Source organism: Lolium rigidum, chromosome 4, assembly GCF_022539505.1.
Source record: "Lolium rigidum isolate FL_2022 chromosome 4, APGP_CSIRO_Lrig_0.1, whole genome shotgun sequence".
NCBI classification, from domain to species: Eukaryota; Viridiplantae; Streptophyta; class Magnoliopsida; order Poales; family Poaceae; genus Lolium; species Lolium rigidum.
This window is the reverse complement of record NC_061511.1, coordinates 193485866-193510484: the sequence shown is the minus strand read 5'-3', so window position 1 is coordinate 193510484 and position 24619 is coordinate 193485866. Positions and strand designations below refer to the sequence as shown.

The following is a 24619-nucleotide window of genomic DNA, read 5'->3' as shown; positions in this document are numbered from 1 at the left end:
GGTTTTAAAAGGCTAGGTGGTGCTATGTGATTCAGTTGGCTACCAAGACTTGTCTCATCTGGTTAGTTGGGATATGCTATGTGTTGTTGCTTGTTTACGCATATCTATCACATACTGGATTTACTGGTTCTTGATTGGCCTCTCTTTTGCCAGCATCACTTGGTCTATACAAAGTGATGAATAATCCCTTTGGAGCATCTGCTCCATGCTATGTGTGCTTGAGTATCTTGACTTATGTCACCATGGTTGCTGGTTTGGTGGTGTTTTTGTACTTGCCGATGATTAGATGTTTGGTCAACTGTACACTCTGGGGTGAAACCAGTGAGCCTGGTGTGATGGCACAAATATCAATCTCTTGTGCATCCTACCTGGCTAGCTAACTCCGTCCCGGAATGTTAATATTTATTTCGACCAACAAAGTATGAGGCCCTTGTCATTCCATTTGCTTTGGTATTTTCAAAATGCCGATGCTTAAAATGTTTGGTCACCGCACACTTGGGGGTGGCGTAAGTGAGCCTGGTAAGATAGCACAAATATCAATCTCTTGTGCATCGGACTTCGTCTCACTTACGCCGTCCCGGAGTATGAAGCATTTATTCCATTTCTCTTGTGCATCGGATTTGTTGATCTCACTTTCTTCTATTTTAATCATAGTAGGAACCGGATGAAGACCCCGATGCAAGCGAGCCTGGTGGGTAGAGAGGAGGGAGCAAAGGAGGAACCGGATGAAGACCACTTTGTATCTCGAAATTGTGAAATTCTTATGAATTAAGAGTTGTATGTAAAATATTTGACACTTGCCACTATATATGTATCTCGATCGGGCTCTAAGTAATGTGATGATGATGTCTATATTATATATGTGCAATGTACATGCTATTTATATTATATCTCCATATTTCTGTATGTTGCTGTATATTGATGTATATAATCTGTATGTGTATAGCAGGCAGCACAAAATCGTGTATAATACGAGCAAATTCTGTGGCGCACTGAAAATCAATTCTGTGGCACACCTTTTTCTGTGGCGCACCTAAGACCCCGTGCGCCACAGAAACCTTAATTCTGTGGCGCATGTACATGTGCGCCACAGAAACATTATTTTTATGGCGAAGTTTCGGTGCGCCATAGAATCATTTTTTTTGTGCGCATGAGGCTTTTCCTACTAGTGGGGCATGGAGACCCGGGGGCTGGGAAATGAAATCCTCCGAGGACGCCCAGCAATGTCCTAACGGTATTGGATCAGTTTAATCCTACACTTAAAAATGTGTAGTAGTAGTATATAAGCTAAAGCCCGTCGGGCCGATTGTATTTTCATAACGTATATCAACCCGTTTTTTTCTTAACTGCATATCAACCCGTTGATGTGAACTGAATGTCTGACAGAATTTAGTCCACGAAAATGCTTCACACACGACAATTTTCGTCCGATATGTGTACGATACTTCTTCCACCAGTGCCAGTTAATTCTCCAGTGGCTAAGTCCAGCCCAAACTCAAGAATACTGCCAAGCGGTTCCTGAATCTCGATCTAAAGCAATTTAGTTTATTCTTGCCACGATTGCCGATTGATCAGTCCGCCATGGAGGAAGAGAAAAATGCTACAAAGCGCTACAATGAGAATCTTAGGCATCTTCAACGGGGCGACGCAAACGGTCGCTCAAATCCGTTTGTGTCCGCTCAGACCGAAAATGCATGCGTCTGGAACACGCTCCAGCGGGGCGACACATAGTGACCGGGTCATCCGCAGCGACGCAAACCCGGCGCATATTTGCGTCTGAAATTCGCGGACGCCCCAAGTGACCGCTCGCTTCTCCACCGGGCCGACTTGGCAGCGAGCCAGTATCGAGGGTATCACTTTCGCGGTCAGCGCTTCCGCGTCTGCGCCGCAGCCTTCGCACTCAATGTCGCGGCTGCCTCTTCTGCGCGCGCACTGGCGGGCGGCGCCTGGGCTTCTGCGCCGCCTTCAATGTCATCGTTTCCCGCACGGCTGTCTCTTCTGCGCGCGCACTGGCGGGCGGCGGCTAGGCTTCTGCGCCACCTTCAATGACATCATTTCCCGCGCGCGGCCAGCCCTAAAAGTCGACTGGCATCATTCCTGCTATCGCCCACACCTCCACTCCACCACCACATGCCTGGCGGCTGGCGGCCGAGCTACCTTCGAGTGCTTGTCCCGCCCGTGCCTACGCGCGAGCCATATAGGAGCGTCGAGATCCGGCGCAGGTGGCGGGATCGATGCGGAGGTCGCGGTACCTGCCACCGGACCTCCGCTTTGATCCCGCCTACGCCATCGACTCCGACAGTTGGCGCACCTATCGCGAGTCTGAGAAGGATCCGAGGAGGAAGGCGGGCTTCTTGGCGACATAGACTTCCCCTTTGACCGTCCATCGGCGCCTCGTCGTCGAACACGGCAAGCGCTGGCGCGACGACGATGATGACAACGGGGACAACGAAGAGGACTATAGCGAGGCGCTGGCATACCACAACGAGGAGGCCAAGGACGACAGCGATGACTACGTCGCGTGCATTTTTCAAGAATGGCAGTTGGCCATGGCGAAGGGCCGGAAGTTCGAGTACTCGGACAACATGACGCACAACGTTATCGCGAGGCTCGACGTCCTCGTCTCGGAGGTGGACCGACCGGTGCCGCTGGAGCCACACCGACGCAAACGGACGCGCGATCCATTTCGAGAACGCTCTGGATGAGCCAGCCAGAGATCAGAGGAGGAAGAAAGTCAGAGCTTATTTGAGATTTTTTTTAATCTTCATGGGAGAATAGATTTGGTATTTTTCTTCCATCCCCAGTAGTAGTGCGCCCAAAGCCAAATGGCTAGTCGCCCTGCCTGTGGTAAGTCCGATCGTACAGGAATCGGACGAAATTTATCGTACGTATAGCAGGACTCTTTAGTCCAGACCCCATACTTGTTACGACGGAAGAAAGAGGCGGCGTGTGTTGTCCTGAGAGCATCTCCAACAGGCGCGCTATATAGGCCGCGCGGCATAAAAACGTCCGATATAGCGCGCGCGGGACAGAATCAGGCGCTCCAGCAGGCGCGGTAAACGGCGCGGTGCTGTAAAATTTTTAGGGCGCGCGGCGTTTTGCACAATCCGGAGCGGCATATCCGGCGCGTCGGCTACAGCGCGCGGCATCGCTCGTCCAACCGCGAAAAATCCCCCGCGCTGAAACTTCCTCCCCGCGTCGCTGCCCCGAGCCCAATCCGTCGTCTCCGCGCGCCGCCGGCGATCCCGACGATGGACGACCCCTCCGGCAACCCGCCGACCCCTCCCTACTCTGTCACACCCTCCGCCGCCGCCGCCACTTCCGCCGCGCCGGCGCCAAACCCTAGCGGCGGCGCCGACGCCGGGAACCCAACGAGCCGCCGCGCGGGCGCTGTTCGTCCCGCCGCGCGGGGCACTACACGCAGGCGCTGCCGCGGCGCAGATGGCCGCGCAGGGCACCGGCAACGCGCGGCCCGCGCCGAGGAGGGGGAAGGCGCCGTCAACGAAACGGCCTCACGTCGGCAAAAGGAGTACGTCAACCTTCTTCGCGATGAAGTGTTGGCCAAAAAGAGATTGTTGCTAGCCAACATGAACACTTCCACCACCGGCATGTTTGGAGGAGGCATGTTTGGAGGAGGCATGGGAGGCATGGGCGGCATGGGAAGCATGCCCATGCCCACCATGGGAGGCATGGGCGGCATGGGAAGCATGCCCATGCCCACCATGGGAGGCATGGGCGGCATGGGAAGCATGCCCATGCCCTCCATGGGAGGCATGGCCGGCATGGGAAGCATGCCCATGCCCTCCATGGGAGGTATGGCCGGCATGGGAGGCTATGGAGGCATGGCCGGCATGGGAGGATCAAGCTATGGAGGAGTGTTTGGAGGGACCATGGGAGGCTCCGTGAGTGGTGTGTACGGGAGTATGGGAGCACCACCGGGAGGCTTCGTGTCTTCCATGAATGCTACTATTCCTCCTTCAACCCAAGATGACGAGGACGAAGAAGAAGGTGTTGACTTGGAAAATGCGGAAGTGTGATATGCATTTGTGATATGCATTGTTTCACTTTGTCCATTTGAACCATATGTCGTGTGTCATTGTTGAACTACGTCATTTTGTGTGTCCTTGTTGAACTATGTGATGTTGTTGCACTTTGTGTCATTTATTTCATGAATTGTGTCATTTCTTTCATGAATTGTGAATGCAAAATAGACTAGAAATCTGTTTTCCGCGCCCGCGCGCGCTGTATTTTGCAGCGCCTGGCGGAGGACCATTTTTCCTGCGCGCGCACGCGCTGTATTTTGCCGCGCCCGGCGGAGGAAAAAACGGCACAGCGCGCCATATCTGTTTACCGCGCGCGGATTCTTGGTTTTAGCGCGCCGCGATATAGCGCGCCTGTTGGAGATGCTCTGACTCCTGATCGTCCGATTGGTTACGACGAAAATCATATCTGCATCAACAAACGGTTTCCTTTTCCCCACGCGAAAATTACTCCACGTCGCCACGTCTGTCTAGGATTATCGTCGAAGAATGCAACTCCACGTCAATAGGTTAATTTAGGCTTTCGTAGCGGCCGCGTTTTCTCCCAACCCATTCGCTATATATAAAGGAAATCAACAAACGTTCGACCACCACGAGCACTACCCAATACCCTAACCCACGACGATCTAGCGAAGAAGCCAGGGAGAGCGGTTCGTGATCAGTCTGCCAAGATGCAGATCTTCGTCAAGACCCTGACCGGGAAGACGATCACGCTCGAGGTCGAGAGCAGCGACACCATCGACAACGTTAAGGCCAAAATCCAGGACAAGGAAGGTTTGTATATTGCCATCATTGATCGATTGATCGATCTCGTTTCCTCGTAATCTATGATTGACCGTCGATCGACGAGCTTCATCGACCATCTAGTATCTGCATCTTTATTTCAGAAAATCAAGTAACTGCATCCATGGCTAATTGATATCCATTGCTTGATTATCGCAGGCATCCCTCCGGACCAGCAGCGCCTCATCTTCGCGGGGAAGCAGCTGGAGGACGGGCGCACCCTGGCCGACTACAACATCCAGAAGGAGTCGACGCTGCACCTAGTGCTCCGCCTCCGTGGCGGCACCAGGGGCGGCTACATCATCCAGGAGCCCAGCCTGCTGCAGCTCGCCCTCAAGTACAGGGAGAAGAAGATGGTCTGCCGCAAGTATGTCGTCTCTATACATACGCATGCAAATGCCCAGTATCAAATTAGGTCTAGCTAAGTTATTCATGCATTGCGTGCTTTGTATGGAGTATGTGTTTGATGTTGTTGTCCATGTCGAGCAGGTGCTATGCGCGGCTTCCCGCAAGGGCGACCAACTGCCGCAAGAAGAAGTGCGGCCACACCAACCAGCTCAGGCCCAAGAAGAGGTTCGTCAGCAAGACCTCCATGTGAAGAATCAAGGGGAGCCGTACGTGTGCTGCGCGCGGTTGAATAAATTGTGCGATTTGTGTTGTTAGGTTATATATACTCCTAGTTTGAAGTTTTAGGCCATGCCTAATTGAATCTTTTACTGTATATGAATCGAGCGATTGTCAGTATGGAGGAACTCGTCACCTCAGGCCCTGTTTGGCACCACAGTATTATGGAAGTATTCAGAGGATACTTCTGTTTGGTCGTAAAGAATATTTAAACTATTTTAGCAATACTATAGACTTAAAATATCAGAGTTTCACATACATTGATGTGTTTGTCTCTGTAACCAAAGACTGCGGTATATCTCTGAAAATGTGCTATTTTTGAAGTATTAGAAAAACAACTCTGGACTTCTTTTTTTCCAAAATTGAAGTGCAGGCTGTCAAATACTATGGTCAGTTATCACTCTAAAGGCATAGAAGGCAGGTCGACCTTCCCCTCTCTCCCGCTATGGAGAATTTGTGATCCCCCGCGTTCGTCCACCTCGCCGCCGGTGATCTGCGGGTTTCCTCCCCCTCCGGCCCGCTCTGGTCGCCAGCGACGTTGTGTTGCAGCTCGGACCATGTTGTAATTTGTTGTTACTCTTGGACCTCTCTGTAATTTCGAAGTGATAACGCTTTTTTCTGTTTCTCGCAAAAAAAATGCTATGGTCAGTTTTAGCAAAACTTTGTTGCCAAACTAGGCCTAGTTTCTAAAAATTAGGAAGTATTAAAAATACTTCCAACCTGTTTGGAGTCAACACATGCATACTATTGTTTCAGAAACTGAAGTATTTCTCAAAATTGCATTTTTTTTGCCATATCAAAAACTTAAGGCCTGACCTCTTTTTTTTTATCCGAAGTATTTTCTAAAACCAAAGTATTCCGTTGCCGGGCACTGAATACTTTATTTTTCAAATACTATGGTTTTGGAGAAATCAAGCTCCCAAACATAGCCTTAATGATGGCGCCTCTACATTTGTTAGACAATGATTTTTTTACACTTTTCCTAACAAACAGCTAGCTGTTTTTCAATTGGCAAACAGCTACTTTTTCCATCGTCCGATTGAGTCACGAATCTTAGCGCAACTCTGTTTTGACTTCCCGCATCTTCTCCCGTCGTGTCTTATTTTGTTTTTGAATTTTCTATTCCATTCTGTCTTAATGTCCCTGAGCCCTGAGTCCCTGACCGCTCTGTGCCTTTTTCCTCTTTGCTTTTTTCACTTTCGTCTTCCTCGTGTCCTGTGAGCAAGCAGCACCGTGGCGGAGAAATACGCGCTTCCTGCAAGGTCGTCGCCGAGGGGGATGGTTGATGTGGCGCCGCCGCGTCGTGCTTGGCCAGCGGCGGAGGAAGCAGTTTCTGCTGGGAGGCCGCGTCTTGCTCGGGCGTCGTTGGGGCCGGCGGTTGACGTGTGGCCGCCGCGTCCTGCTAGGTCGGCTGCAGAGGAAGAAGTTGCTGTTGGGATGCCGCGTTCTACTTCGCCGACGGCAGAGGAAGCAGTTGGTGTTGGGACGCGACGTCATGCTAGGCCGTCGTCGGATTGGGCGGTGACGCCAAATCCGCCGCTAGCGTTTGTGGGGAAATTTCCAGCTCCTGTTCTGCTCCGTCCATCGGGGAAGAGGTCCTCGTTTCGCGAGCGCAGAAGCCGGCGTAGAGATGGGTATTTTCTATCTCCCCTAATTGTCCTTTGTGCTGTTTGTTCTTGTGAACAAGTATGCCAGTTTTTTGCTATTGTATTGGATCCGTATAACATGTTTCGTTCATGATTCGTATGCTAGGTCCTGCTAGATGCCATTTTGTTGTCTGTCATTGGTGTACCTTGTGCTTTGTTGCCTTGTTGGTGAGCAAGACGCAGAATGTCATGCATTTCGGTTGGGGGGTCAGACAGGTTTAGGAAGGAGCATGGCGATTTTAGTTGGAAGTTGGGAGAGAGAGATAGGGTGTGCCTGTGCGGCTGTGATTTGTGTTTTCTTCTGTTTGGTCTTCAGCAGGCTTTGTTTGTGGACCTGGTAAGCCACGTCTTGATGGAAATACTGGTTGACTGACTGCAATGGTCCTTGCTGATTGTTCAGTTAGTGTGTCCTGAGTATGTCTAGAAGCTTTTTGTGCCTTTTGTTGTTTCTTTGGTTTATCATGTGTGTTTTTTTGCTGCGCAATTGATTGATTGATTGTCGTTGTACTATCGGAAATTTCATGGAGCAACCAAACTAATCATCTCATGGTTTTTCCACGACTATCTTCAAGAAGAATTTAAGTGTAAATAATGTGCGATTTTGGGTGAGGATAGAATTGATAAAGTTGGTCAATAATAGAGATGGATAGTCACTTTCCATATTTTGATTGTGGTTGAGAGTTAGTTCGGCTTTGCCTAATTCATTTTAATTTGTTCCGTAGGAGTTTACTTTTGCATTTTTGCGTGGGTGTGCATGTATTCTCATGTTCAGTTATTCTAAAGTTCAGATATGATCTGAGTGTTCTTTGAATATTCTGGGGTAGAAAGTAATCTGAAGATTTGTAATTAAGAGGTAATTATTGGTATCAATGCAACAGTAGTGATTCAGATAAAGTGTGTTTGTTTGAGCTGCATGCTTACAGTTAAAGATAATAGCCTTCCGTATCTGAACAATTTGTGATATGTATTTGAGTACAGCTACAGTGTGTTATGTAGTGTGATCCATGAAGCAATTGACACTCTTCCCTACTGTATCTTTACTTCGATTTTGGAAAAATAATTTTGAACAGAACTAAAGAAAAACTTGAATACAACCACTGTTTTGGTTATTGCATTGTTAACTTTTGATGGAGTATATGCACATGCACCACTGATCAGAAAATTGAGTACTGAAAGCAAAGTTTCTTGAATGCAAAGTTTGTTGCATTACAGTGTGATCTTCAACTTAAAGGATGTCTTATGATCTTGCCATGACCGTTTCTCCTTGTTGGGTCTGGATCCATCTTCTCCTTGTTGGGGATAATGCCGGGGTCGACCTGGGCAACGCTCTATCTCGGTCAGTCCATCTCCGGCACCTTCAGACTCCTGCCCGGGCTGGCCCGACGCCCGTTGCTCCTTCGACCAAACCCGCAGCAGGAGGGCTGCTACCACAAGGAGGCGGTCATGGCAGTTTAATATCCTGAGCCGTTGTCTCCTCTCTGTAGCATAAACTGTTAGAATACTTGTGCTTGCTCTGAACTTGCTCTAAGCACAGCCGCACAGGGCACCTTGTTTTCAACTAAACTGAGTGCTTTTACCATCAGCACTTAGACTTGGAGTAAATTGTAGTACATAAAATTCATTAACCTACTGAGCAAATCCAGTAGTTAAATTGTAGTACTTGGGTGTCATGGTCCTGTGTTGTTCATGCTAGGAAAAAAATGTGTGATCGATTAATCTTGTTTATCTTTGGAGTACTATCTGTAGGCTTGTCTTATTTGTGTAGGACATGCTCGTTTTGGCCTATACTTGGAGACTGACGTTGTATTCTGGTCCTTGCACTAGTATAGCAGATGATGTGACAGTAAGTACGTGTCCTAAACTTGGAGTAATTTTCTGGATTGTGTTGTGTTTTCTGCTGTCACTGTCATGTGTTTTGTATCAGAATATTCAGAGTGGCACTACTGAAGTTCAATACTGCACATATGAGTTTTTCTCATGAATTATTCAAACATGCTTGTGTAGGACATTCATTAGCAGCAATACATGCTTGTGCAGGACGTGCTTGCTTGTTCATGCTTCTGTGTTGATTATGGAATCTTTATCTAATCTGTAAATGAGAATCTTTATCTAACTTGTGTTCACTGCAGTTAATCAACACATAACAGTAGCAGTTAACTGAACTTATGCGGAGGTTGCTGTAGTACTCGATTTTGTCGAAGTGCCAACATTTATAATGCTTCATTCATTCCTTTCATCGAAGTGCCAACATTTATAATGCTTCATTCATTCCTTTCATCGAAGTGCCAACATATATTTCCTGCAACAAAAGAAAAGATTTTTACGCATTAGATTCAGCGATGAAGTATATTTTTTTTTTCATTCAGCATTCCCGTATAGTCTCAATCTTTAAGTCTGCATTCCTCTTATTTTCAAGTTATTCGTGTTTACAGATTTCAGTCTTTAGTTCTTAGTCTTCAAGTCTTAGCGTTTAGTATTCAGCTTAGTTTTTCGTGTTTCTCAGTATCTTTTCAGTATTTGTTTTCATTATTGATGTTTGTTCTCTTATTATTCTTAATTATTATCAGAAAAACATTTTATATTGGCACCTCAGTTTTCATTTCTAGTTCTTCATTCATCAGATTTTCTTCCTTCTTTCATTCTGTAAATTTCTCATTATTCATTGGCGGGTCCCCGTGTATTTTCATCATTCCCGTTTCATCATTTCCTCAATTTTCAGTCAACTTATTTATTTATTTTTTCAGTCATGTTTCACTCCTAAGTGCTTCAGTTTTGATCTAAGTCTCGTTATTGTTCTTGTGATCCTCCTCATTATTTCTCATTACTTATTATTTTATGTTGGTTTTGGGATTCATTTTGGTAGCTGGTTCCAAGCCCGGATAAAGGATGAGAGTCCCTTTCGTTTTCAGAAGTGTCTCAGTTTTGTAAGGAAGTTTCTTTAGTGTCTCAGTCTTTCTCTCAGTTTTGTCTTATTTCTTAAGTTTTTTTGTTTCTTCAGTCCTAGTCTCATTATTCATTGGCGGGTCCCCGTGTATTTTATCATTGATGTATTTCTTAAGTTTTTCAGTCATAGTCCTCTCTAAATTTCTTCATTGTTTTTCAGTTTGTTTATTATTCAGCACTCTTCAATTCATATTAGTTATTCAGTCTTCTTAATTTCTCACCTTGCAGTTCAGTTCATAATTTGTTAGTCTTTCTTCATTCTCAGTTTTTATTTCTTCATTAGTTTCTTTAGTTAATCAGTTTGCCCGTTCTTTTGTATTTTTATTCTCTATCAAGCTTCTCTGTCTTCTTCTCAGTATCTTTAGTCATTCTAGACTGTTGTATTTGCGTGGCAGGCTTGTTTTACATTCTCTCATTTTTTACCGTTGCTCATATTTTTGTTTGTTTGGCCATGCTGCTGATGTACAAATCAGGTGCAAGTAGCACCACTGCATTTCTCCAAAGGTACCTTTTTATCCCGATGCTTTGTCAGATTTTGTTCCCGCACTTTCATGTTCCGCCTAATTCTAGGCATATTCAACCCTACATATTTTCCTATATGCTATATTCCTTGGGGGTCACTGTTTCTTTGTCAAATATTTCATACAGTTCGGCGTCTATCTTTGTTTCTTCAATTTTCATCAGTGCATTCAAGTTTCCTGTGTAATTTTTCAATCATTGCAATGTAGAAAATGATCTTTTTATAGAGGGTTCTGTGTATGTTGATGTGTGCATTGACTCTCGTGTCTTTCAAAGTTGACTGACCTTTTCAGAGTGTATTTGTGTGCTCACTGTAGTATATGGTGCTCACTAGCGTTTTGTGTGCTTACTAGTATACTGTGAAACTTTCAGAGTGTTTTGTGTGCTCTCTAGTATATCTGCATCTCGGCGGTGGCAATGCTGCAAGGGGCGCCGGCGGGCCTTCCTCGATGGCGCCTTCCGATATGAAAGGCGGCGGAGGAGCTGGTCACCACATACTTGGCGGTTCGGGCTATGGTAACACCATGAACTGAGGTAGTAGTACCAGAGTAAGGTTTTACATGCATCATTACCATTTTTTTTCTTCTTTAGTCTAGTCCTGCTAGTAGTCCTTAATTCTCTAGTTTTCAGAGAGTAATTTAAGTGTTTTTGTGATACAGGGAAGTTGAGCTTAAACAAGTGCGCATCAAAATTATTTTCTAACATGTATTCTTGAAAACCTGAAGGTAGCTATGAGAATTGACAATGAACTGTGGAGTTCAGTTGTAAGGGAGTTGAGGACCGTACCTCAACATCTCCAATTAGAAGTAGGGTTTCTTGCTGAATTTCCTTGCCTTTCTTCTTGTCCAATGGATCATCTTCTTTTTCCTCCATTGTTACTATAGTTTCTTCTCGATCTAGATCCAGAGAGAAGCAGGACTGTCTCGAAGGAGTGGTTGGGGAACGTGAATTGCTTTACTAGCTGGAGAAGAAGGTTGAACATGCACAAGATGAACCGTGCACGTGCTGGGCTTTTTGCTGTTCTGGGAGCCTTAGGCTGTTTATGGGCTTTCCTCTGTAATCGGCTTTTTAAAACTCAACATGGACTGAACGCATAAATCCATGAAAATCAAACACAGCCCTGTCTGAAAATATGTCTGTTTTGCTAGACTGAAACAAACAGTTTTTGATTAACTGAGTACTTTTCTCTGCTGTACAAATGTCATCGTTTGATTGGTCCTAAAAAAGTGTCTGTTCACAAATTGAAAAACAGCTAGCTGCTGTATAGGCACTCCCTTTTTTTATTTATTTTGCCATATCAGTAACTTCTTAAACAAGTGGGTTCCTTTTTTCTTTTTGCGGGAAAAAGTGTGATCCGATCTCAAATGTTTCACGACTATTGACGCCACGCATACCAATGACGCCACGCATCAGTTTGCGCGACCATAGGGCATGGAAGTTGGTTCTAATCCACGGATGACCCATCCTAAGTACACTACGTTATAACAAAATTGTGAGGTGAAACAACAGCATTCTAGCCTCGTGCAATTCGGTTAGCTAATGCAAGCATGATTGCTTCCATTTTGGCTTGAGGAAGGAAGGAGTTGTTCTAGTTGCTGTTATGGCAAATTCTAGCAGCATAGTGTTTTTTTTTTTTTGGCAAAGCATAGTAGTATTTGGTAGAGCGGGCTCTTATGAAAATAAACATAAAACTGACCTTTAGAAGGTCAAAGGTCCGATTCTGTCACCAAAATGGAGATCTGTGCAGTTTAGTTGCTGACAATCTGGGAAGTTCAGAACTGAAGCTTGCTTTGAACACAAAATTGTTCGAGATCCTTGAGTGATGATTCATGTGGTTAGTCACTGGCTGAGCTGTTGGTCAATTCTAAAGCTAAAACAGGAAAACGGAGACGAAATTGAAATGGTAAGACAAAGAATACAGAGAGAAGGCTAAAACAGGAAAAAGGAGAGGAACTGAAATCGGAAGACAAATAATACATAGAGAAGAATTAGAAGTCCAGTTGTAGATACTCGAGACAGCAGCTGCCATCTGCCCGTCTCTCCTATCGTCTGTAATGTTTGATTCAACCAGCTCACTCAGGTCTGCATGGCTACAAATTTAGTGACCAGCTACCACAGTTCTTAACTCCAACGTTCAGCCTCCTTAACTCCAGCCTTTTAGTATCATGCAATTCCACCAGCTGATGGAAAGAACCGTTGTTAACCCTGCAACGAGCAGTCAAGCAACACACAACATATGACAGAATTTCTGTAACAACTAACATGTAAAAAAGTGGCAATGCACAGACCAATCCATTCCTGATTGAATGGAGATTTCATTCAGTTTGTACAAGAAACTGTTTGCTGTGAAATTCCTACTACATATCAAACATCAATAAAAATAAATTCATCTCTTTTACTCAATTGTACCAGACAAAATACATATGAATACGCATGACATGGGTATACAACACATCATGTTATTACATTGATGAAACAGAATGCCTAATACATGGCAAGTAGGCGGGTAGCCTCTTCCTATATGCACAATGCCACTATAAGGACAGTGTCCTCGTTTATTCCATGTGTGGAGCTACAAGACTTCCTCCACTATTCTCATGTTGCAATCTCCACAATGCAGAGAGAAACATACACCAATACATAACTTGATTTGATGGGCCTCGTCCTGGTCGTGAAGGCCTTGCAGCAGCAGCGGCAGCATGACCAAGGTTGCAGCGTTGCCAATAATATTCTCTTGCTTTGCGAGCCCTTGACCATGTCATGCAACCACTATAAAGGTGGATTTCCCTTACAAGCTACCATCATCGAATATTGTGGAGAGAACAAGCTCACGGGTAAATGCACTCCTCTGAGCCAACTCTTTCTGATCCTTCTCTGACAGAGATGTCTCAGCTCTGTAAAAATATATTCAATCAAATACTTGAAATTACAGCAAAACCTACAATCCAAAACTTGAAATTTTCAACTTACATCAAACCTAGGTTAAAAACATGATTAGTAAACCTACTTGCTTCCAAATCAACTGAGTCAAAACAGATTCAAGAATGTAATCAAAACAAAGCACATCTTAGCTGCAGAAAAGGGAGCAAATAACCACATAACCATGGAGGACAACCTACTAAATAATTTGTACCATGGATAATAATAAATAAATCAAAGCCTTCACAATTATTATTCATGCTTGGAGAGCAGAAAGGTGTACTGTGCAGAAGGACCAGGGAAAAAATAGAATGCGGAAAAGCTAGCATCCACTGACCAGATACAGTAGTATCGTGTTAAAAAGAGAGTGGAGTGAGGCGGCAGAAAGAGCAAAGCTTGAGGTGACATACCTCTCTACAGTCTTTTCATCTCGGAATTTATTTAGCAAAAATGTTTTGTCAGAAGAGTCGGAATGAAAATCTTTCGACGGTTCAGCCACAGGCAAACTACAAATTAAAGATGACAAAAATGGATCTGGGGCAGCAGCGGGAGGATTCGATACATAAGATGGTCCACCAAGAAAGGATTGTAAACTGCCATCTCTTAAATCTTTTCTCAGCAAAGACAGCAAAGAATGAGACCCAGAAGATACTTTTCGGACTCTGCGTCTGCGCTGCATGTGTTATTCATTAAGGAAAGCCATGAATAAGTCATGTTCCTAAGAAAACCATGTATTTTGAAGAGAACATATTGCAAAATGTTAAATAGTGAAGTCATATGTGCTCGATGAAAGCACTACGGTGAGAAGTAAAAAAAAAAAGGATATCTTGAAGTAACTTGCATGCTGCACTGTCAGGTGGCCTATCAAGTCCATCCCAACCCTTCCAGCACAGATGGGGCAAACCTGAAAGTGCAATTCATGTAATTCCATGAGTGCTTATTATTTGAATTCACTCTATATATATTCTATAGGCATTTATTTTCTGACAGGGACACTAAGCACTGTAGCACTGCTTACATCAAGTCCTATGGGGAAGAAAAGAAGCAACTGAACTGATGTAAGTGAAAAACAAATTATGTGTAGCTACATCTCTCTAGGATTTTGGTAATTTAAGTAAGTTAAAGGTAACCCAGAGTGTAGCAATAAAAGAAGAAACTAACTCTGGAATATCGAGTGCCACTCTTTCCCTTCTATACACAACTATACTCCAGCACCACCACCAATTAATCAGCGTGACACAACTTTGACCTAATGGAATGTTTAAGAACCATAGATCCGAACTCTTAGCTACACACTGAACGAACATGCCCTGCATAGCAGAGAGCAGCTATACCTCAAACAACACGAAACGAAACAACGCACAGCCACTATGAAAAGAAGGCTGAACCTTTACAGTTTAAAGGACTTGGAATTTTAATTCTAAATAAGAAAAGCAACAAAAGTTGGGACCCAAATCGATAATACACGTCGCCAAAGAGGGCCTGAGACTAACAACAAGAAACTGAAATCTGTACAGCATCTAAATTTTTTTGTAAAGCCAATTGTACTGGCCAGCAGTAACACATAAATACAGCTATGGGAACTCCAGAGGCCAACCCCATTCCATAATTCCAACCAGCAAGACCATAAAAGGGTCTCATTCAAATAGCTCGGTTTCTAAGTTTCCAAAGCAATCATAATCGCCCTAAAAGGAATTTTATTCCTAAATTTTTAACACCTAAGAAACAAAACAAAACAAAAAACTTCCTAGAGGAACACGCAAAGATCTCGTCTTCCTAGCAATCCACAAAGCAACAAACCTAATCTACGCCTGAATTACATGACAGCAGTGCATATTACCAACAATTAAAGCCTGTGAGTTCCATGCATTTTAATTGCCGTTATCAACATTTCCGACCTCCAGCGTGACGAATCTTAATAGCTACAGGGACACACGGGCTTAGAAATGTGGCGTTTTTGCTAAATTAATTATGTGAAAGGCTCAAACAGAGCCGAGCCGAGGGAATCGCGGGACCGTGAATCAGACAGGACGGGGCGAGATGACGTACCCCGCGCTTGGCCTCGACGGCGTGCTCGTCGTCGATGTGGCAGCAGAGGCCGACGAAGTCGAAGTCCTCGCCGCAGAAGGGGCAGTTGTAGGCCTCCGCCCCGCGCGCATCCGCGTCGTCCCCGCCGCCGGCGTCGACGTCATCGAACCCCATGTACAGATCTGCGGAAACGAGCCACAGCCATCACGCGCGCGCGCGCATCAGACCCAGACGTTGAATCGGAAATCAGCCAAGCCAAATACAACCCAGGACGAAATCAATCCGACCGTACCGTAGCGGGACTGCAGGCGCCTCGCGGCGGCGGCGGCGGAGGCTGAGGATGAGGAGGAGCGGCCCCACGCGTCGCCGGCGTCCATGGCGGGGTGGATCCGGAGGAAACCCTAGCTTCGCTTTTTCCCCTTTCGGATGGTGCCGTGATTTTCTTGCCAGGCTTTTTTCTGTCCGCTCTCCTCTTTTCAGTGTGTGTGTCTCTGTGTGCGCGCGAGCGTGCGGTGTCTGTTGGCTTTTTGCCAGAGCGGGTCGGTTGCGAGTGATTGCGCGGTTCCAAACGGAAAGGTGGGGACGATGGGCCATCGTTGTCAGTGATACGTGTGTCTGTGCATGAGTGCATCACCCATCAGATCAGTAGAGCATATCTTTTTTTTTTTAGAGGATCAGGGTGTGTGGAACCTGTCGGTGCACCGGGTGTACCCAACCTTATCCCACATTCAAAAGCTAATAATAAGAAGATGAAAACTCAAAATAGAGGACGTAGCTTTTATTTTAAAAATTATAGTAGATTTAAAGTTTATTTTTTTAAAAAAGATGTACCTAGTCAATGAATAGCATGTTATCTTTGGAGTCTATCAAGGTAGGAGCTCCCAAATATGTAAAGGGAAATGATCTAGCAGGGTAAGTGAAGATTTCACTGTATTGGTGCTCCATGCAAATCGCCTCGCATGCCTCCACTATATGGACCAAGAGTTATCATCCCCTCACCTGGCAGCGTCAACGGAATATATAGGTGCGGGAATATACATGTACCTCTAGCTAGGAAGTAGTCGTTCATCAACATCTCAACATCCCGGCACCGAGAACGTGGTTGCGTGGAATGCTCAGCCGGCCGATGGTAGATCCCGAGCGCTTCCTCTTCCTGTTGGCTTCGACGTGGAGGTTCTACATGGCGACCTTCATAAGCATGTCCTCGATTTCGTCCTCATCGACGACATATTCCCAATCAAAATCAATCGACGAGCTCCATGATGAAGTCCAGCACTCACTCCACAAGCAACTCATCTATTGCGGGGTACTTCGTCCGTTAGTTACACTATTTTATGAGGATTTCTTCCTAAATCTAAACACAAAACTGAAAAGAGATGGAAAATCATGTGTTGAACTCCAAATTGAGAGCGTAAATTTGATCGACCAGGTCCCAAACGAGTGAGGACGCTAAGTGCGGATACGGTGGCACCGGACGAACCATTGTGGATCCGCGCCTGTCGCTGCCTCCCATCGAGCTTTGTTCGGAATCCATGCCCGGCGAGCGGGGCAATCACGACGAAATAGGAGGAGCGTAGCTACTTTCAAGATATGGAAAGGAGATGCAGGCGGAGGGTGTGCTTCTCGGTGGCTCGGCGTGGCCGGAGCGACGTAAATCAAGGCTGAAGGATGGCGGCGGCGTGGGCGGTGCGAGGGTTCCGAGCGCAAACGCATGCGCACTCATTTTCGTGGCAATGTGGGAAGCGGAAAAAAAAAGGTGTCCCGGTATATGGAGTACACGGACTGAAAATACGGCGAGCGGCAAAAAAATAAATCTGATCATCCAAGTGCTATTAAACCGAGACGGGGGAGTAATATTTATTGGGCCAGTAGCTTCTTTTTTCAAGGCGGGCCAGGAGCTTATTCGTTTACAATTTTGTGTGGGCGTAAGCCCATTAATTCTCAAAGTTTACAACGCCCGTCAATTCTTGTAGAGGGCCAGATTTTGCGGTTTATAATTTTTAGTAGGCCTATGCCCATTAAGTCACCAGGTTTGGAAAGCCCGTTAAGTTTCACAGAGTGCTGATCTTGCTGATAAAACAGAGGGCAACATTGTCTAAAAAAAAACAGAGGGCAACATGGGACACTTTAAGACGTACTGTACTCCTGTTTCGATACGTAGATGCCTAATAGGTTCGCAAAAAAAAAAATGTAGATGCCTAATCTAGGTCTAGGAGTATAAACAGACAATCTGTAGACCCTCGTCAGAGAGTTTTAGTACTGCTGCATCGCGAGATCCATTCGTATCTCATTCAGTTCCTGATTCCACATGCTTCAAATGACGCGAATTAAATTTCACTATTTTCCTGATAATGGTGTTTGATTGTACAAACCCTTTGCTGTTGCTGTCTTCGTTGAGTAAATTACACTTTACTTATCTTTTGCCTAAATCACCAATTATACGTGTAATCTGTTGCACTATGATCTAAATCTGGGATCAACCTGCTTAACAACAAATTTGACGGTCGAGACCCACATGTTAGTGATGATATGGCGTCTACGTGTCATCAACTAGATTTTTTTCGAACACGTCAGAAAATATGAAAAAATTGAAGTCGTTGAAATATAGACTAAAAATTCTACGAATTCTGAATCACTTCACAACATCTGTTAAAAATATTTATCACTTGTTGTGAAATTCGGGCAAAATTTGGTGAATCTTTTAAAAATGGAAAAATCTAGTAAATAAAATAACATGAACTAAATAATCAGAAAACGTGTAAAAAGAATTGACCTTCCCATTTAAAAGTTATCAATTTTTGAACTTTTCAAAAATATAGTAACTGAAATAATATGGCATATGTAATCTAGGAGCAATGCTACATCTACGGACGATCCTAAAAAAGTTTGTTACGGACAACCACCTGTGGGTTAGCAGATCACAACGTCCTCCACAAATTAAGGAAGAAAAAAATCAGGACCAAACACAGGCCACCACGTCAGCCCGTAAGATTATTTTGTAGGATGGTTTCCGTAGGTGTAGGATTATTGGTAATCTAGGTAAGTGACATAATTTAGAGAAGTAAATTAGGTAAAAGATAAAATTTAAGGTTAAGCAGTTTATTCCAGATTTAGACCTCTATGAAACAAATACACCTACAATTGGTGATTTATGCAAAGACATATAAAGTGCACTAGTTTGAGCAGTGAAGACAACAATAGTGAGTTGTTTGTGCAATTTTCTCCCAAGATAAGTCTTATAAGTCAGAGCGACTAACTTCATCGCCCCTAGAAGTCAACAGACTTCATGTGGTCGAGGAGAGGCGACCAGCCACCCAGGATGTTTGCTTGGGCTCCCTGCTGCTATGTTGGTGCCACATGACCCAGATTGATGGGGAGCATGACATGGATATGGACGCTGACAACCTTGTGAGAGATGCTTGTGTCTACAAAACCCATACTGGACATGAAATATATTTATTTTGGTCTGCTTGGGTTGGCCCACGGATATATGTATGTGGATGAGTTCATCCATGGTCCGTTTGGGCAGGGTGTGCAACTTAACGGAGAGCCCCATTTGGTTTGGCTATTTTATCTCTTTCTTGTTTTCCACTTCATCATTTTTTGAACAGAAAAGAAAAATGCTACAACCAAATAAATTGAAATAGCTTGCAAGTAAATAAATAACATATTTCAGAAGAAAATTAAAAAGATGAGATGAGATGACTAGTGGTTTCCTACATGAAACCCAGTAACCCACATATGCTTAATCAAATCCATTTGAAATTGATTGTGAGTGTTCCGATCATGGATCTCGTGACACACATGGAGGATTCTTCAAACGATGCTGCCCCAGGCTTCGAAAAAATCCAACCACCCCCAACAATGACGTGAACTGAGGTGGCGATGGCTAGCTGGAAGAAGAAACAAGACGATGGAGGTGACAGTTGCAGTGCCCGAGGTCCTCCGACAACGGAAAGTGCATACATAAACGCCGACAAGAGTACTAACCTCCGCCAAGTAGCGTCCAAAGTGGGCGGCGCACCGACAACAACGAGGAATGGCGTAGGTGGCAACAACGCGGTGGTGTTCCGGCGAAGAAGGATGGGGTCTATTTGGGTGTGGACTACACTGAGGGGAGGAGAGGACAAGAGGAGGACGCGTGTGCACATGACGTTGTTCGTGTGACTGTTCCCATCCTAATTTTGGGCTGAAAATATGTCTTTGCAGATTGGTTCACGGTGCTCCATTCGTTTGGGTCGGACCACTGGGTCTCGTTCCTTATCTGGACATGCACGTTCGAACAAGATCGATCTGTTTAGAATTCAGATGGTTTTCGTGTTCGTTGGTGTGCTTTTATGTCAGCCTCTTCCCCTATCTACGCTAGTCATCATTGATGATGGTGGCTGCTCTAGTAGGCTATTTCTTTGGGGTGTTAGCACGGCGAATTTTCATCTGTCTATTATATCAAGTTCTGCTACAGTAAGCTTTGTTCGACTTTGATGGTGGATAGGCTAGGACGGTGGCCCTCCTTCGGCCCGTGGTAGAATTTGTAGTCGCTGCTAGCTGGTCCAAAAAAAAAATTTACTTTTAAGACTATTTGTACTGAATGCAGATTTGGTGCACATGTGCTCATGTTATTGAAATATTTGAAAATTAAACTTCTATGTTTCAAAAAATCATAGAATTTGTTCCTTGAATACATACACATGTCCTGAATGCTCGTGTGAAGTTTCAGTAGAAATTGTGTTGTACTTTGATCTATAGGAAAAAAAAAATTATGGATGTGTGTAGGAATAGTTTCCGTTAGAAATTTGTCTGTCTAGTTTATAATACAACATATTTTTTCTGAAATTTCAACCATGCTTTTAGAAAAAATTTATGTATGTGCGTATTTATGCTCAGATATTTTGAAATTCCAGAAATATGTTTCTTATAAACCGGGAGTACTGGTGCTCATGTGCCAAAGGCACTTTTCGGTTTGTACCGATGATTATTAATAGATTGGCTGAATTTTCAAAATTATTAAAAAAAAGACACTCGCTTAGGTTGGACCGCTTGAAAATGATCTAAGTCCAACTAGGGGTGGACACAAAGCTCAAGGCTCGAGGCTCGGCCGGGGCTCGACTCGGTTCGAAGGTTGGACAAGCCAAGCCTAAAACTGCCGGTCGAGGCTCGAGGCTCAACAAGCCCGCTCGACGAAGCTTGCAAGCCGGCTTGAAGGCTCGATGTAATAAAAAGATTCACGGTAGCCTTTGAGAAAATATGTGTCAAATCCTGATTTTAATCAACAATTGAGGATAAATAGATCGGTGATGACTCGGTGTCGCTCTCCCCTTCCACGCATTCTGCTGCCCAGCAAAGCACCAGCTCTGGCGCTACGACGGCCATGGTCGCCGTGGCCCAGTAGTCCACGAAGATGAACGGCCGCGCCGTCGCCATGGACGGCATCCCCAGGCTCAAGTCAAGCACCATCAAGGCTGCCACCGCCATGGGAGGACGAGATTGTCACGGTGACTAGCGTTGGTGGTCGGCCGATCGCGTCAACCATCGGTGGAGGAGCCTACGAGGGCCAGCGGGAGGCGGCCTCCACGAGGATCTAGTCCAGGAGGGATAGGTGGTACAGGGAGGGAGCCATGGAAGGCCAAGATGAGGAAGAGATAGGGGCGGTGCCAGCCGGCGTTGGTGGAAATGGCTGGCAGCGGTGACTAGCGGCGCTATTCCTAGCAGACGGAGGAGGAGATGAGGTGGTGGCGGTCGACGTTGGTATTGGAGGCCGGCGAGGGCGGTGGCGCGGCGTGGCAGCTAGCCCTAGCTATCAGAGGAGAACGAGAGCGAGCGAGACTAGGAGGGAAAATCGCATCGTGAGTATAGATAGGGCCACAGGTAAATTTTTTGTGGACGGCTCGTGAGCCCACCAAGCCAAGCCTCGAGCCCAGCGAGCTGAGCCAGTTGAACAGTGCTCCAGTCTGGCATTGGAACCAACGGTAGAGGAAAAAAGCGGGAAACACAGGAACATCCATGCAACATGGCAAATCATGACACCATTTTTCATTTGTCTGATCTCGATCAGTCGGACCTGGACACCCATCTTGGCAATGACGTCCACTTCGTTCGCTGCATGTGCCGATGCCGTGCGTAGCTCATTCCACGTACGCACGATCAGATAAGATTGGGCGGTTCGGCCTGATCCGAGCTATTCCCCCATTTGTCTTCGTCCTACTCCGTTTCGTCGGCCGGTAAAGCGAATCTCAACCCTCCGTAGGCATGAAGATCCGATGCCGTGGAAGCTGCACGTATCTCTCCCGAAAGATGCGCCTCTCGTATTCGGCCGAGCTTTCGTCGCCGCTCTACGTCGTCTTACTCTCCTTCTGTCCGATGTGCCCGCCGCCGTTGGAAGTGGCAACCGGCGACAGCAGTGACGCTTCAGGTAGGGCACCGATCGAACGAGACCTGAGTTCCCCTCTCAGAAAAATAAAAAGTTGTGACTGATGATTGTGAGTTCTTAGTTGAGATTTGCATTGTGATTCATGTTAAAATGAGTTACAATTGATTTGCAGCTAAGATTATTTTAGTTGCAAATGACGTTGTAGCTGAGAAAAATATCTACATCGTCAAATTGTCTCGTGATCCATGCTAGTCATGACTTATGAGTTGCAACATGGGTTGCAACTTCCAGGATAGTTTGACTGCTTTGTGATTCCTACAACTCATGAGATGATGCTATCAATTTTCAATTGCAACATACCTTGGAACCATTAAATTAATTCTTGACCATGTGATTTATAATGTATAAATAGCTATAACTGGTTGAAACCTCATGTATAACAAAAAAAAATATCTTAGCATGAATCACAATGCAATCTCACTGGTTTAGAGTCCAATGAAAAAAAAAACTTTGATGCGTTCCGTAATTGCAGTTGTGGACCTAAAACCACGACAAACTTATGGAACACGGAAAATACTACTATATCTATCCATAAAATGATGTTTTAGATTTGTATAAAGTTTGATGTATATAAACATTATTTAGTATATATACACTACTTTGTATATATATTAAAATATAGAAAAATTCAAGATATTTTTATGAAAATAACGAGTACTTAAATAGCCCACTAGTGGAGAAGAGGCCTTTGGTCCCAAGCAAATGTCCCGATCTGCTGAACCAAACCGGGTCCAATGGTGGCATTGGTCCCGGTTCGTTTCGCCGGGACGACCCCACCCGTCGGAGCTTGTCCGGTAGTGGCGCTTTGGACCGGTTTGTAATACAAACCGGGACTAAAGGGTCCACGCAGGGCGCGACAGGCCGTGTCGGCCGTGGGAAACCTTTAGTCCCGGTTTGTATTACAAACCGGGTTCACACTCCACCCTCCGGACCCGGTTTGTGTTACAAACCGGGACAAGGTCCCCAATCCGGCTATATTACCTTGCCCTGCCCAAGTGTGAGCCACACTTGGCCGTTTTTTCACTTTCTTCACAAGAGGGTGTATTGCTCTCCTCTCTTCTTCACATGCACAAGAGGTGTTTGATGAAATGCTTAAGAGGATTTGCCACTTGAGTTTACACAAATCAAGCCACACTTAACTTGTTTTTTTCTTCTCATCGAGGTTAACAACTTTATCCTTTTCATCTGTAATTGATAAAATGCATGTGTATATATACATCGTGATGTTACGTAATGGTTTTGATCAGCTAAATTATATCATGCAGATGAATCGGCAATGGATGTACATTGACCGACGGTTTGACGAGTTCACTTCGGGCCTGGATAATTTTATGGCCGTGGCGGAGACAAACAAACATGGTGGCTTCATGTATTGTCCATGTGTGAACTGCAAGAATACCGTAAATTACGCTCACTCGAGTCTCATTCACAGCCACCTTCTGCATCGATGATCCAGAGACGGCATCGATGATCGAACGGGCGGCTAGAGCTCAGGGAGCATCAGTTGAGTACGAAGATTACTATCCAACGGCTCAAGTGGTAAACAAGTATAGATACGGATCTGATCTCGTCAAACCTGGCGAGCTCGCGCGTCTAGGGACTCGGATGCGACGGTTGCATGAATGGTACCTGAAAGCTTCGTCGAAGATGTGAAAGCTACCTCACGGTGTATCTTAGAGATGAGCATTACTTCCGGGGGGAAGACGAGATAAACCTTGAGTTAGAAGAACTGTTTCAGTTATTCAATCAAGACGCCCTCGACAAAGCTGTCATCAGTTGCTACTGCCTGTAAGTGATTTATTTGTGTAATTAAGTTTGTAGCTGATGGCGTGTATTTCACACGTTCGTTGGGAACCCCAAGAGGAAGGTATGATGCGCACAGCAGCAAGTTTTCCCTCAGAAAGAAACCAAGGTTTATCGAACCAGGAGGAGCCAAGAAGCACGTTGAAGGTTGATGGCGGCGGGATGTAGTGCGGCGCAACACCGGAGATTCCGGCGCCAACGTGGAACCCGCACAACACAACCAAAGTACTTTGCCCCAACGAAACAAGTGAGGTTGTCAATCTCACCGGCTTGCTCGTAACAAAGGATTAACCGTATTGTGTGGAAGATGATTGTTTGCGGAGAAAACAAGTAAAAACAAGTATTGCAGCAGATTTGTATTTCAGTATTAAAGAATGGACCGGGGTCCACAGTTCACTAGAGGTGTCTCTCCCATAAGATAAAAGCATGTTGGGTGAACATATTACAGTCGGGCAATTGACAAATAGAGAGGGCATAACAATGCACATACATGTCATGATAAGTACAGTGAGATTTAATTTGGCATTACGACAAAGTACATAGACCGCCATCCAACTGCATCTATGCCTAAAAAGTCCACCTTCGAGGTTATCGTCCGAACCCCTTCCGCATTAAGTTGCTAAACAACGGACAATTGCATTAAGTATGGTGCGTAATGTAATCAACAACTACATCCTCGGACATAGCGCCAATGTTTTATCCCTAGTGGCAACAGAGACAACACAACTTTAGGGGTTTCGTCACTCCCCTGGTGTCAATGCAGGCATGAACCCACTATCGAGCATAAATACTCCCTCTTGGAGTTACTAGCATCAACTTGGCCGAGCCTCTACTAATAACGGAGAGCATGCAAGATCATAAACAACACATAGGTAATAACTTGATAA

The 24619-nt window shown here is 45.2% G+C and overlaps 3 protein-coding genes across 3 annotated transcripts; 2 read left to right on the top strand and 1 right to left on the bottom strand.

The window, feature by feature from the left end:
- Positions 1-4650: 4650 nt before the first annotated feature.
- LOC124706749 (ubiquitin-like) lies at positions 4651-5480 on the top strand. Its single transcript, XM_047238418.1, has 3 exons — positions 4651-4814; positions 4983-5190; positions 5313-5480. The coding sequence occupies exons 1-3, from the start codon at positions 4712-4714 to the stop codon at positions 5419-5421; spliced, it is 420 nt and encodes a 139-aa protein (XP_047094374.1). The 5' UTR covers positions 4651-4711; the 3' UTR covers positions 5422-5480.
- A 1190-nt stretch (positions 5481-6670) lies between these two features.
- LOC124706750 lies at positions 6671-8056 on the top strand. Its single transcript, XM_047238419.1, has 2 exons — positions 6671-7081; positions 7200-8056. Exons 1-2 carry the CDS (start codon positions 6726-6728, stop codon positions 7207-7209), a joined length of 366 nt encoding a protein of 121 aa, XP_047094375.1. The 5' UTR covers positions 6671-6725; the 3' UTR covers positions 7210-8056.
- Positions 8057-12820: 4764 nt separating this feature from the next.
- On the bottom strand, positions 12821-15976 carry LOC124706746 (protein DEHYDRATION-INDUCED 19 homolog 2-like). The gene is made up of 5 exons (XM_047238414.1): positions 15795-15976; positions 15524-15684; positions 14301-14378; positions 13885-14153; positions 12821-13449 (listed from the first exon to the last, which is right to left on the bottom strand). Exons 1-5 carry the CDS (start codon positions 15877-15879, stop codon positions 13344-13346), a joined length of 699 nt encoding a protein of 232 aa, XP_047094370.1. The 5' UTR covers positions 15880-15976; the 3' UTR covers positions 12821-13343.
- Positions 15977-24619: the final 8643 nt, after the last annotated feature.

Bases quoted from the DNA above. Each gene is read 5' to 3' on its own strand.
- LOC124706749 (XM_047238418.1), top strand. From the start codon at position 4,712: ATGCAGATCTTCGTCAAGACCCTGACCGGGAAGACGATCACGCTCGAG. The intron at 4,815-4,982 runs GTTTGTATATTG...TGATTATCGCAG, and splicing joins CAAAATCCAGGACAAGGAAG to GCATCCCTCCGGACCAGCAG. The intron at 5,191-5,312 runs GTATGTCGTCTC...CATGTCGAGCAG, and splicing joins AAGAAGATGGTCTGCCGCAA to GTGCTATGCGCGGCTTCCCG.
- LOC124706750 (XM_047238419.1), top strand. From the start codon at position 6,726: ATGGTTGATGTGGCGCCGCCGCGTCGTGCTTGGCCAGCGGCGGAGGAA.
- LOC124706746 (XM_047238414.1), bottom strand. From the start codon at position 15,879: ATGGACGCCGGCGACGCGTGGGGCCGCTCCTCCTCATCCTCAGCCTCC. The intron at 15,685-15,794 runs GTACGGTCGGAT...TCGTTTCCGCAG, and splicing joins GCGCCTGCAGTCCCGCTACG to ATCTGTACATGGGGTTCGAT. The intron at 14,154-14,300 runs ATATCCTTTTTT...AATGAATAACAC, and splicing joins AGCATGCAAGTTACTTCAAG to ATGCAGCGCAGACGCAGAGT.